The sequence below is a fragment of the Alligator mississippiensis genome, chromosome 3 (genome assembly GCF_030867095.1).
Source record: "Alligator mississippiensis isolate rAllMis1 chromosome 3, rAllMis1, whole genome shotgun sequence".
Classification (NCBI taxonomy): Eukaryota; Metazoa; Chordata; order Crocodylia; family Alligatoridae; genus Alligator; species Alligator mississippiensis.
This window is the reverse complement of record NC_081826.1, coordinates 204,201,925-204,216,352: the sequence shown is the minus strand read 5'-3', so window position 1 is coordinate 204,216,352 and position 14,428 is coordinate 204,201,925. Positions and strand designations below refer to the sequence as shown.

Sequence of the window (14,428 nt, the reverse complement as noted above, 5' to 3'; positions counted from 1 at the left end):
AGAAGGCAATCGGGTTGGTCAGGCGTGACTTGCCCTTGTTGAATCCATGTGACTGTTGCTAATCACTTCTCCAAGTACTTAGAAATGGTTTCTTTGAGGACCTGCTCCATGATTTTTCCAGGAACTAAGGTGAGGCTGACTGGTCTGTAGTTCCCTGGATCCTTCTTTTGCTCTTTCTTAAAGATGGACACTATATGTGTCCTTTTCCAGTCATCTAGGACCTCCCCCAGTTGCCACGAGTTTTCAAAGATAATGGCCAGCAGCTCTGTAATCACATTGGCCAACTCCCTCAGCACCCTCGGATGCATTGCATCTGGCCACATGGACTTGTACACGTCCAGCTTTTCTAAACAGTCCCTAACCTGTTCTTTCACCACTGAGGGCTTACCTCCTCCCCGGAATGTGCTGCCTGGTGCTGCAAACTGTGCTGCCTCTGTCCCTGCTATAAAGTAGAGCTGAGTAAATTCTTACTAGATTTTTGTTTTGTTTCATTCTAGAGGTAGTGAGGATTATTGTCTTTGGAGTCTTTTTTGCTGATACATGACTGTTGAGTCAGCAGTCAGAGACATTGTGGCTTCTCTTACACCCATAGAATTATCTTGGACCATTTTAAACTCAGTATGCACATTGGAGGACTAGAGAATTATTTGGATTATTACACTACAGATACCAAGGAAATTAAACCTGAAGGAAAAATTTCAATGTAGTCAGTTTAAAACCTTTTTATTTATTTTCTAATTAGAAAAGTTTAACACACAGTTAAGAAAAAAAATCTTGTTGCTAACTCCCTCTAATACCTTCAGATTCTAGAGGACATTTTACAAGTAGCCCTTATCATTTTTAAGAATAAGTTGCACAATTAAGGACAGTCATAAAATCGTAGAAAAACAGGGATGGAAGGAACCCCTCGAGATTATGTAATTCAACCTTTCCTCCACCACTGCTGAAGGCAGAATCGTCTTCCTTTTTAAAGATGCTATTCACTGTGCTTGTGAAGTTATGGCTTAGATGTCAGGGTAGAAAAATAAAGTGTTGCTGGAATGAATTTCCTCAACAGTCATTGCAGCAATTTGTTTCCAGGACAGTATAATTCTTTGTCAGCTACCTTTTTTTCTCTTGTGTTAACATCTGAGTCCAAAAGTAAACTATCGCAAGCCTAATTGCAAGAGCAAAACCATTTTATAGTTCTGAACTACAGCTGAAGGAATAATAATTCATCATCTTTATAAACAATGATGACACTATTTATAAAACTAGTGTCATATTCTTTAGTTTTTATTACATATAGCCAGAAATCCCTGTATATGGGCAAAACAAGTTTTTTTTGGTTTTTGTTGCTGAACTGTAACATGATAGATGGAATGCCTTGTTGTAAAAGGAAAGTAAAAATCTAGAACTCTTGGTTCAGAAGTGATGCCTTTTATTAGTCCAACTAGGAAATTGTAAAAAAAAAAATCTTTTTCTGCAAGCTTTCGGGTTCAAATGCCCTTCATCAGGCTCTGGGAAAATTTAAACATGGTAAAAAGTCCTCATAGATAGAAAGTAATTTTCGTTTTTGCACACAGGGAGTTGGGGATAGAAAATCTGTCCCTCTGGGTCCATGAGGGTGTCTCTGTGAATTGTTCTGAGTTGTTCTTTGTTGTGTATATCAGGTAGGATTACTTCCCTAGAGGTGTCAGATGGCAGGCAGGGAGGTTTAGAAATCTTTCTTGTTGTTCCTCAATGAAATTCAAAATCCAAAATTGGCTAAAATTCGGCATCTTCCATGTTTCAGGGATGTATTTGATAGCTGTGTTGGTCTGAGACAAAAGCTGTTATTGTATACAGTAATACTTCTGAATTTTGTGAATGAAAAAAGGTTTTTTTATTTATTGTCAAATAACAGTGTGCATCTAAAAATGAAGAGCGAACAAAATTTGATCAGAAATAGTTTGCTTTAGTTTTGTCAGCGATATCTTTCATATTTTACATGCTTTGAATGAGCTATTTACTTTATATGGTATCTGAAATTTCTTTTATTAAGAAAAATTAAATGTACGTATGTTTTTAAACATTGAGATCTGAAGAGTGGTGAGAGAATAAACATGTGTCTTCACCAATACACCTTTATAACATTATTTATTTCATTAAAATAACATTTTAAGATAAATGACTGTCAAATGAAGGTGTATTTATTATGCTCAAAATGAGGCAAAATCTTGATGGAAGTGACTGTTTGCCCTTGTTCGAAAGTGGTTAGTCTCTTTTTAGGTGGTTTGCTCTGTTTTCCTTGAGCACTTCTTGCTTTTCACTTCTGAACGATTAAGCACCTCAGATGACATGCTGGCTTAAGATTATTCTGTTGGTCCTAGTAGAACTACCTTTGTAGACCAGTTTGGCCATCTTCAAAGCCTGAGCAAGTATAAGGCTAAATTACAGTAAAGTGGTTTCCAATAGCTTTTTTCCCTGTCCTGTGGTAACACTCCTGGAAACTGAGAGGCTTAGTAAACTCTACAAGACAAACTTGGCAGGGTTCTTTTCTGAACATCTGCTTTTGGTTGGGAATGAAGATTGCTCCCCTTGCTCTTGGAATGAATCTTCTGTGGCCCATAATAGCATTAGCACAAGTGGCTTTTGCCATGGATGAATATTGATGTTATGTGTACCTTTAATTATCCACATGAATGTATAGCACAAGCTTTTGTAAACAGCAGACTTACTTCATCAGATGTGCAGGCTTACTTCATAAGATTTGCACCTTGTAGACTTTGCACAGATTTTGTACTTGAACTTTGTACCTTAAGACTTTTGCACTTTAGTCTATATCAGCAGTCACCAACCAGTCAATCTCAATCAACTGGTTAATCATGGAGCCTGTGAGAGTTGATCTCAGTCTGTCAGAGGCCTCATGATTGGAAGCAGTAGGACACACATGGCTGGGCTGAGCCACGCTTCCTGCCACTTGGACTGGGCTGGGTGAGTGGGGTCAGAGCCCCAGTGGCTTGTCAGGGTGGTGGGGCGGGGGGCGATTGATCCTGGGGTGCCAAAGAGTGATCTTCACCATAAAAAGGGTGAAAGGGTGGAGACCGCTGGTCTATATGGTGCAAATCTACCGTATCTTAAGTCTATCCCAAACATTCAGGTGGTTCAAAAGAAGATATCAGCTACAAAAATCCTTCCCCCTTGCATAATTCCTGGACATTCACAGCTATGACATCACTCTAACACTAGCTTAAATAATATCAGAACTGGAAGCAACCCTTGTTTCTTTAAAGACAATGGGAGTTTTGTTTCCACTAAAAACAGTGACAAATGAGGTTCTTTCTTAGAACTTGCCAAAGACAGTGCTGCCCTGCAGCACTCGGAACTGCAGGGAAAGAGTGCTAGTTTTGAGAATGAACTAAGTATAGCAAATACTTCTGGTTTTACTGTGTAATTGTAGAAAAGCTATTGATCTAAGCCTGGTTCACTAAAGAGCTAACCTTGTCTGCCTTTAACAAAAAAAAAAAAGCTGGGGTGTGGGGATAACTACTTTGTTTCATCTCAGAAAAAATTTCAAATGCTGGTGTGTAAATTAAAACAAATATAAAATATGTTTCTTTCAGTCTCGCTAACAATTCTCGGATTGTGGCGCTGCTAACACAACTGGAGAAGATCAACTCAGAATCCTTGTTAGTAGAAGCAGACACTGCCAGATATGTTACCTCAAAGATCCTTCATCTGGCTCAGAGTCAAGGTAATTTTCTTTCTGAACTATTTTCCTGTTATGAGCACCCTTTCCTCCCCTCCTACACTTTATCCCAAAACATGTTAATTGTATTAACAGTGGGCAGTATTACAGTGGCTGGTATTAGGGGTGCATCGATAGATTCTTTGGGCTAATACCAATTGCCAATATTCAAGGAGGCATATTGGGCGATACCAATCTAATATCTGATACAGCTGCCTCCATGTGTTAAGTCTGTTGTGGTGGAAGTGGAAAGGGGGGGGGTGGCGGGGCAGATCAATGCCTCCTGCAGTGCAGGAGGAGGGGACAGGGGCAGGCTGTACCCAGGGGGATGGGGGGAGGATGGAGGTGCAGCTCATGTAGGGGGCATCTCCCGCCACTGCTTGTACTCCACGAGGGCAGGGTGTGCCTCCTGTATCTGTGCGGGGCGGGTGGGCTGGAGCTGGCGCTGCGCTGTGCTCTTCTTGGCGGGGACTGGGCTCAGAGCGGGCACCAGTGGAGCTGGGAGGGACTGCAGCCACCCTTAGATTTTGCCACAGCTCCACTCCCAGCCCTGTGACACCAGCTCCCTGGCTCAGCCTCAGCTCTTCCCAGTGCGTGGATGGAAGTGGGACATGGAGCTAGGCTGCACCTGGTGGCGTGGGGCTGGGAGCGGAGCTGTAGCAAAATATGGGGTGGCAGGCCCCTCCCAGCACCTCCGGCGCCCACTCCGAGGGTCTTCTGGTGCTGCACGGGGCTCTTCTTGGCGGAGGGAGGCTTGGAGCGGGTGCTCCAGCCCACCTGCCCACCCCGCACAGATCCCCAGGGGACATTGATCTACCCCCCACCCCTCCTTTCCCCCTCCCTTTCCAGCTCACCAGCTGGAGGCAGCTCTCTATGCTGTTGGCTCTGCTTTGTGCTGTGCTGTGGCTGCACGCAGCACGGGCATTTATTGGCCAAATTATCTGGCCGATATCCAGTATAGCAAATTTTCTTTATATCAGTACCAATGCAATATCAGACCGATGTATCAGTGCACCTCTATTTGGTATGGTATAAGAAGTTAAAAAGTCTATACTAGAATTATTGCAGTTCAGCTATTAGTCTGGCTATGATTGGCTTAGACTGGCTAGTCTGGCTTTTGATTTTAATCGCAATAATCACTGGCATGTGGATTAGTGGTTGACTTTATCCTAATGTAAACTTTTAAGTTTCTTTTGTTTTCTGAAACAGCGGCTAGGTGGCAGCAGAGAACAGAGGTTTAGGATTTGCTTTTTAAGTAATATATAACTGGGTCATATCTGACTAGTTTATAAATATGAGTTTATATGAAAAAATGTGATGTGGAAGTTTGTTAGGTTCTTTTCCCCCCCTCCTTATGCTCTGTGGATTTTATATTTCAGTAAAACTAAACTGCTTGCAATACTGTAACCCTTTTTGGTGTGTATTTTAAGTAGACAGAAATGGGTAGATTTAAAAATAATCTCTGAGTAACTGTATGGGTGGCAAAAAAATCTCAGAGAGTAAGTGGAAGGAAGAAAAAATGGGAAGAAAGCATGGAGGATTTGTATAAAAGCTGACACTTAAAAGACACTTAAAAGAATTGAAGCTCAAGTGATTTTCAGTGGGAACCTTCCTGTTCCAAGAAAAGAAGGTGCAAGATAATGAAGATCAGATGGCTGAGAGACTGGTACTGTCAAAAAGGCTTGGAGATGGTTTGGTCATTAGCATGTATCCATGGTTACTCTAAAAGAAATAAGCTCCATTTGAGTAAGCAGGTAAATAGCCTTTTGGTATCAAGTTTGGCAGGATTGATAGGAGTTTAAAGTAGGAAACCAGGAGAAAAAAATTAGGAGAAGCCCGAAAACTTCCATAAAGGGAATACATATATGATGAGAGGAAAACTGAGTAAATGAGAATTTCTTCAGGGAGAAAGGAACTCTAGAGACTGGAAGAGAAATGGATACTAGCACCATTGATAAAAGTAGGAACCAGGTGGGTATTACTGTCGAACAACTGACTACCTGTTCTAACTAGAAACTTGGGTACAGTTAGGCAGAAATGATTAATATGCCTATACACTAATGTAAGTAAAATGGAGAACTGGGGGACATAAAAACAGATGTTATAGGAATAATACCAACTTCATAGAATGGTAGTTGCCGGGGATCCTGGTTTTTTGTGTTTAAAATCCCAAATTCTCTGATTCAAACACCCCAAATCCATATTTTTCTGCACTTAAAATGAAACGCCACTAATATATATATATATATCAGTTGAACACAATCTTTTATTGTTATATTTACAATTTTAAAGCAATTTGGAAGCCTACCAGTGCCACAATCATTAAAATAAAATTTCGTTCTAAATACCTATATATTTTGATTTTTTTTTTTTTTTTAAATCATGGAAAATCAGAGCTCCCCCTGCCCCCTTCACTCACCAGGATGCAGGTCCAGCTGTGGCTCCACCCTCCCGCCTTGTTTTGTGGTGCTGAGCAGCCCTGATATGCCATTGTCCCTCACTCCCAAGCCCACAGCACCCCCACCCCAGCCTTGCCAGTGCCCCTCGCTCCTGATCCACAGCCCTCCCAGCCCTACTGGTGCCCTTCACTCCTAACCCACAGCCCCCTATCCCCCCAGCCCTACTTGTGCCCTCACTCCCAACTCACGTCCTGCCACCCCCCCCAGCCCTACCAGTGCCCCTCACTCTTGACCCCTGCTCCCATGGGGTGCCCCAGCTACAAGGGCTATGGGACCAGGGATCAGGGCCTGCAGCCCCCTGTGCCCCCCAGCAGTACCTGAGCCCTGTCTGTCGCCCATGGGAGGTGGCAGCTGCTGTGGCCAGAGCACAGCACGGAGCCCGGCTCCCCCTCCTTTTGGGTGGCACAGTTCATGGAAGCATTGTTACATTTTGTCAGGAGATTCACCTGGATAGCTTTGCATCATTAGCTTCTTAGGGATAATGCAATCTAACCCTTGTTATCAGAACTTGGATTTGAGCACCCAGGTTAACCTTTGGGTATGTGTAGATACCCTGCAAAATCAGACTTAAATTCCTCTGTCCTCACTGGTGCTGCACTTGCCAGTGGTACATCCAATTGGAAATACTTGTATGTCCTTTTGGATACCTGAGGAAAATTGTAAGATGACTTTGGAGGACTGTCAGCATTTAAATGATACCTGCATCCTTGCTGCAAAGTAACATTTAGGATTACCAGCATAAATGAATGTCACACTGTGGTTGTCATTCATACCCCACACCAAGTTGGTTAGCCCAAGTCAAAACTGGGTCCTGGAGTGATGTATGAAAGAATAAGTTAAAAGCATAAGCTAACTTTCACATCTAAATCAGTTTGCTCACTCTAAATGTTATTATATTTTTATCACTTTAACTCACCCCTTCTTTATGGGTTGTTTTTTTTTATATAGCTTAGACTTCCTAAATGTGGTATCCATTTTCTACACAGAAAACTGACCAAATACCTGTAATGCAAAGCCATTAAAAGAAAAATGGTCTTTCTCTGACTTTCAGAAAAAACCAGGAAGGAAATGACTGCCAAAGGTTCCACAGGAGTAGAAGTTATCCTCTCCACTTTAGAGGTGATGCCCTTTATTTGTGTGCGAGTTATATAATGCAGAGTATAAATATTGGGCTTTAAATTATTATGTATGCCTTTCCCAGCCCACCTACCTCCATAGTATGCAAGTTCTGTTTTGAGAAGTACCTTTACAAGTCCTACTTCAATAGTGCTTAAGAACATGACAAACTTGAAAAATTCAAAGAAACTGTTTATGAACTGGCAGACAGAACATTATTTAGATATCTTGTTCAATCAAGATCTAAAAGCTTATTTAAGTGATTTGATTGACATGTATCTCAGAGTTCCAATTTCAGTTGCCACTTATTATTTTCTTGATATTAAAACGATGCATGTGACTAAAGTATCTGTAGTGTATCTGAAGTTCTTGTTAAAGCAAAATCTTTATAAGTAGAATCTTCAGAGTAAAAGAAGATATGTATGGGGGCACAATGGCTTTGTGTTTCAAAACCTGGTATCGTTGAGTAGTAGAAAACCAACCCTTTCTCTTTAGGCATAAAATAATGACTTTCAAAGGGTATGAGGAAGTGTAGAGAGCAAGCATGAAAACATAGCCCTATTTTAGTTCTACGAGGAAAAAATATTAGCTTCACAAATGCAACAAAGATAAATATGTGTGTAGTATGAAGTATTTGAAACTGAAACTTACAGAATATTATTTCTTTTCAGAATACCAGAGATCTTCAGACTACTCTAAACATATTAAGTATTCTCACTGAGTTAGTATCTGTTGGTAAGTTTTCATCAAGTGGCAATTTGATAGTGTGCCTATATTTTCTATAGATTAGTGCCTCAAATAAAAGTATACCTAAGGCAGCTGATTTATACAACTTTATTTTTTGAGATTAAAATAATGAAAATCTAGTTCATGTATAATATTTATAAAAATTGGTTTAATCATTTGCCTTACTAAATGTATAGTGCCAACGAAGTGCTTGGGAATTTCAAGGTGGTATGATGAAAAAGCTTCTGTTCCAAAGAGTATCTGACCTTGAATACCTTAATATTCTTTGAATATTTTTATACTTCTTTTTTTCTTAATTTCAAGGTGGTGGTCGCAGAGCTTGCATTTTAGTTTCTAAAGGGGGGACACAGATCTTGTTGCAGTTGCTTTTGGGTGCCAGCAAAGACTCTCCACCAAATGAGGAATTAATGGTGCAACTTCATTCCCTTCTTGCAAAAATTGGTCCAAAAGGTAATCACAGTAGAGGTAAATCAGCATTTTAACTGTTGATATTTTGCCCACATAATATTCTTCAACTGGTATAACTAACTTTTTTAGAATATTTTTTCAGGACAAATACTAGATAATTGCTTTCATTATCATTCTGAGTAAACAGAGATGCAGATATTGAAGATCTAAATTTTAAAGTGACTACTAATGCAGGTGCCTCAGTTTTTGAGTGCTCAGCCAAGTAGAGAAGACCTGACTTCAAATTGCTGAACTTCTCAGGTTGGATTTAAGCATATTCAGAATTACTAAATGTAATCATGTTGACCAGAATGGAAAAAGAAAATTAAGGAAGTGATGGACTGGACAAGGGGAGAATGATGAGGGATAAGAGATGAACAACTAGTTTATCTTTCTACACTTTTAAGCAAACTTAAATATATTTACATTATTCCCCTTTTCCCCCATTTGGCTAAATCAAAATCAAATTCAGACTTTTTGTTGATTTTTATTTCAGATAAAAAGTTTGGAGTTAAAGCCAGAATTAATGGAGCCTTAAACATATCATTGAATTTGGTGAAACAGAATTTGCAGAACCATAGATTAATACTGCCATGTCTCCAAGTACTACGGGTTTACTCTACCAACTGTAAGTATTGCGGAGCATTCAGTTATTTTTCCATACAACATCAAATACTTTATCCTGCAGTGTTTAAAATGTAGGATATAAATATTTGCTTACAATTACATGATTATAATAAATTGCTTCCTGAAAACTGAACAATGTATATCCTTTTGCATTAAAAAAAACTGTAGCAACAGCTATAGTCTGCATGCTTGCTACAATTTTATTTTTTTTTAATCAATTCTCTTTTTCAGTGGAGCTATTTGCCAACTTTTTCATTTTGTATGAATGCTGACATTAAATGTTTTAAAACAGTACTGATAAATTAATTGACTTATTTATAAGCATTTATTGGGATAAGCATTCTCTTGATTGTGTATGTGCTCATAGTACTGCCTTTTTAAATTACCTTGCTACTTCATAATTACTGCTGATTTAAAATCTTAACCAAGAAGCTAAACAATGTCACTTATTTCTCCTTAGGGAGCATTTGTATTTGCTTCAGTAATTTTTCCCTTTTACTGACTGACTGTGAACATTTATCAGGGGAAATGCTATGATAGAGTATTGTGCATCCATCATAGTCTGCTTCAGTGTGTCTACAGCAGGGGTGGGCAATTATTTTGGGCAGAAGGCCGCTTACTGAGTTTCGGCAAGCCATCGAGGGCTGCATGACAGGCAGCCCAGGGCAGATGAATATTAATTTTCTAAATTTTTTAGGAGCCCCACGGGCCGGATAGAATGGCCTGGCAGGCCACATCCGGCTCCTGGGCCACATTTTGCCCACCCCTGGTCTACAGGCAGCAGAAACTTGGATCACTGGCTTTTGGTGAAAACATTGCAATGCTCACTGTGCCAGTATTGCAAGAGCAGGCCATCAGTTTGGAGTTGCTCCTTCTGAGGAGTGAGTCACCATGGCTGGTTTTGATGTTTTGGGTTTTTTTTAATTTAAATTTTGCATTCCAAATGCTTATCTTAACAAACTCATAGGAACAAAGGCACATTATTTAGAAGGAATTAATCTGAGATTTTGTTTTGCAGCATGGCTTTCATGAGCCACTGTGCACCCATGAAGTTGTGGCATGTTTAATGACACAGCTTTATTTATAGTAATCTACTTTATATGATGCTTTAAAAGGGAGAAGTTAGTAGAGGATATCCTAATGACTTAGTTGAGAGGCAGCTTGCTTCACTGAATAGGGGACTGGACTGGGACTCAGATCTGGGGTCTGTTCCAGAATCACCTGCTCTGTGACCTTGGAGAGGTCACTGAGGCTATCTACCTCTTTCCCCTTTTAGCCCTTTTTCTTATATATTAAGATTGTAATCCTCCTTGGGTATAATAATGTGTGTAGTATCTGGAATACTACTGTTAATGATACAGACTCTAAGGGCACCTATACACAAGCAGTGAGGCTGCTCTGATGTGGTGTAATTAATCAGGTCTGCTGGAGCTTGGTAATTACCACTCTCCAGCAACCTCCAGCATCTTGTGCATCAGCATCCCTGTGCTTAAAAATGATGGCGGGGACGCTTTATCTAAAGCTCATTGGATAAGTTTTAGATAAAGCATCCCCACTGCCATTTTTAAGTATGGGGATGCTGATATATAAAAGTCGCTCCAGGTGCTTTAATTAGAGAGGCGCTTAGAGCTGCTCTAATTAAACCCCTCTGTACCAGCATTCACTTTAAGTTGTGCAGTGTGCATGGCTGCGCAGGTGCACTCATGCCATGTAGCTTAGAGTGAACGCTGCTTCTTACTCCCAGAACACATGTATAAATGCCCTAAGTTATTAGTAAATAAAGTTGAATTACTGTTTCATGTATGACTACTAAAATAAGTTCTTTCCTCTTGGATTGCCCTCTTGATACCCATGTAAAGAATTTTTTTTTAAATGAACCAGTTTTTTATGCACCTATGTTTGTGTATCACTTGTTTCTTCACAAAGCACCACATTTGAGAATAAGCACATACACTCTGTACCTTCTTCAGGGCAGACCACAGGTCCTTCATTAACCCCTTTTTTACTTCTCTAATTTACCACTTCACTGTCAGCTGCGGGTTTTATATTGTAATTCTACTCTTTTTATCAGGAACGACTATACAGAGACTAGGTGGTACTGGGATAGAAATAATGGGCACTTATACATGTGCTCTGGGAGTGGTGGGGAGGGGTGCTTTAATTAGTGCGGTTCCGAGAGCTGCTCTAACTAAAGCGCAAGCCATCATTTTTCAGCATAGGAATGCTGATGCATGAGACACTGGAGTTCCCTGCAACACAGTAATTACCACGCTTCAGCAGACTTAATTAATTGAGTCTGCTCTGATGTGCTGTAATTACAGCGTGTCAGAACAGCCTCGCTGCTCATGTATAGGCACCCAATACTGTTAGTATTTGGGCTTCTGACAACAGGACACCTCTGTCCTGTTGCTGAAGGACCCCTTTAGTCATGGAGCCTAGAAGGTTTGCCAGTGCTAAGAGGAAGATAGCTTCTTAACTGACAAAGCATAAACTTGAAGGAAGGAAAACTTTTTATGATACATCTTGATAAGAAAGGAGGTGAAAGCATATATTGAAAATAACGCCTTCTGTTGTTATTAACCTTAAAAAATTGGGAGAGGCTTCAGTGTCCATGTGTACTACCATGCCTCTGCCTGTGCCACTGTATATTTTCCCATGTGGTATCTACTCTCCTGCACCTTCCTAGAAGTGATTCTTCTCTCTCTAAAGTAGATGATGTCAGTAAGTTTCTGCTTTTTTTGAAACATTTGCCTGCACTTCCTGATGGCTTACCAAACCCATTCAGATACCCAACTCCCACCTCTCCCCAACAAAAAAAAGAAGAAAAAACCCACTCCCAAAACCCACAAGCCTTGGTGATAGCCCTGGTTGCTGTAGTATATACAGACTACTGAATTCAGAGATCCAGTAAATAAACAAACAATTAAATAAGAGTAATATATCAGTAAATGTGTGTTCACTTGCATAAATAAGTATAGTTTTTATTTCAAAGCATACTAGTAAATACCAGAAATATTGTGTAACAGTAACAACTTGGGACTTCATTAGAACACTCATGGGGGTTTTTTTTATGAAGGGGTAAGGAATGGTTAGGTATTTGAGTAGTATCAGGTATGTACATTAACAAAATAAGAACTAGTAAGGAGCTGCTTTAGCCCGATTTGTTGTCTTATTTCAGCACAGTAATGGACATAATCTAAACCCACTTGTATATTTACTTGCCTGTATTTTGGTTGCTAAAACCAAATAGTTAAGTTAGAACTATAATTAGAAATATTTCAATTTCTATCATTTTTTTTCCAATTTTTACTCCTTTCAGCTGTAAATGCAGTATCCTTGGGGAAAAATGGAGTTGTGGAACTGATGTTTAAGATCATTGGCCCTTTTAGTAAAAAGAACACTGGCCTTATGAAGTGAGTAACAGGGGGTTTTATTTAAATATATTATATGCAAAAAACTTTAAATGCTTTTCAAAATTTATTTTTGAGGAAGAATTTTTTTAATCAAATTCTCCTTCAGACTTCACTGCTAAATGCTGGGACAAAACCCCTAAATCTTGGATTCTATAAATACCACTTATTTCCAAGCTATGATATTAAAATACCGGGTTATTATGCCATGTAATGTACAGAAATTGTCTCTTACCTGTGCATCACTCCTACATACAAAAAACTGCTCACAGCCTTCCCCAGATCACTTGAAACATTTTGAGGCAGTTTCATCAGCATTAATTTCTTGAAGTTTTGCTTCAGTGTTATTCTAAAAACACATTGCAAATATATTTCTTGATACAGTGCCATGTCATCTTAGAGAGCCATTGGGTTGACAGGTAGTCAGGCTGTTACTATTATAGTTAAATTGATATAAACTAAAAAGCAAAAGGAAAATGCTTGTTCCTCATGTCTCAGGTGTTACAATATGCAGTTTCTTTAGGGCAAAGACTCATAATATGAAGGCACCATGCAATTTATTATATGTATATGAAACTTTCAGTGGCATTCTCAAATAATACTTCCTTGATTCTTTAGTTTGTTACTCAATCTTGGGTAAAAATAGAAAGGCTGGCCTGCCTTTAACATTCGATTTCTCAAAAAATAGTTCTGAATCATGCTATCTCATTAATTTGTGCCTGACTATTTTAATACCATGCTTTCCTTGTAATCTACCTCCTTTTTGAATTGTACATCTGTGCAACAGGAGGCATCGGTTGCATACCAAATAACCATGTCGCACGTACTAATTTCATTGTGCACGTAACAAGTATGTTTTACATTTTAAACCTAATGCAGATGAATACGGTTCTTACAGTTCTTGTGAATATAGTTTTTACAGACTACTTTGATTTATACAAATGATTTATTCCTTTTTTTTGTCCAAGAAAATTAAAACGTATGAATATAATTCCTTGATGTTGTTAAGCATATTTTTCCTAGCATGCAACTACTATTAGTCAAGGACTAGGTGTAGTCTGCCCATCTTTGCCAAGAGGTTAAAAAGAATGTAGTTTTTACATTCTGAATAATAGGCAAGGGCTTCTAATTTAGAAATATTATTTTGTATTTGCTTAATAGGAATATACAAATAACAAATTAAGAGTATTGATCTATAACCAGTTTTCTTAACCATCAATTTTGGTAAAACAGTGTACTGTAGTGTTATATAAGTAATTTGTTACATTTCAAACATTTCTTTAAAAATCAATTCTTTAAAAATAATCTATAATTTTATAATGTTCAGTTATGTGAATAGGACTTAAGATTGCTGGTATCATCTTTGTAAGAGCTTTTAAAGTTCATGTAACCATTATATTGGTGTTTCTAACTTACATTATCTGATTTCAAATCTAGAAGAGATGCATGACATAGAATTAAATGTTTTGAGGAAAAGCCTACATAATATTAATACAATCAAGGTAGTCTTTGGGATGGTTGCTCAGGAAGTCAGTTGCTTATATTTTTATGGCTTTACAATGTTGTAGATTAAGTTTACTAGTTCTTTGTTGTTTGTCTCTTGTTATGTTGACAGGGTTGCTTTAGACACACTTGCTGCATTGCTAAAATCAAGTAAGTGTTTGACTCCTAGATGATTTCTGTTAGACTATATATTTTTAAACTAAATTATTTTGATTGAAACCAACAACAAATAGGAAACTTTAAGTGAAAATTTCATCTTTAATGTTTTGTGTTGTATTTCAATATTTGCAGCATGTGTAATATTAACTGTCTCAAACCAGTTGGGTAGCAGAGAGTCTGCCCAACATATGCAAAAACTGACTTGGACTCTGTGGTGAGGAAGTATCCTTTAATAGCTGCTTAGCTCCACC

The 14,428-nt window shown here is 38.8% G+C and overlaps 1 protein-coding gene across 9 annotated transcripts in view; it reads left to right on the top strand.

Annotated features, from left to right (window-relative positions):
- The window catches only part of AGTPBP1 (ATP/GTP binding carboxypeptidase 1), a 123,499-nt gene that overhangs the window by 45,125 nt on the left and 63,946 nt on the right, over positions 1-14,428 (top strand). For 8 of the 9 annotated variants that reach the window (XM_019478042.2, XM_059724824.1, XM_019478041.2 and 5 more), the window contains exons 4-10: positions 3,585-3,715; positions 7,220-7,287; positions 7,956-8,019; positions 8,335-8,496; positions 8,975-9,106; positions 12,425-12,518; positions 14,131-14,168. In XM_019478042.2, the coding sequence (XP_019333587.1) occupies positions 3,585-3,715; positions 7,220-7,287; positions 7,956-8,019; positions 8,335-8,496; positions 8,975-9,106; positions 12,425-12,518; positions 14,131-14,168 (689 nt within the window). The remainder of the gene's footprint in view (positions 1-3,584; positions 3,716-7,219; positions 7,288-7,955; positions 8,020-8,334; positions 8,497-8,974; positions 9,107-12,424; positions 12,519-14,130; positions 14,169-14,428) is intronic. The other variant, XM_014608754.3, reaches the window with a different exon arrangement.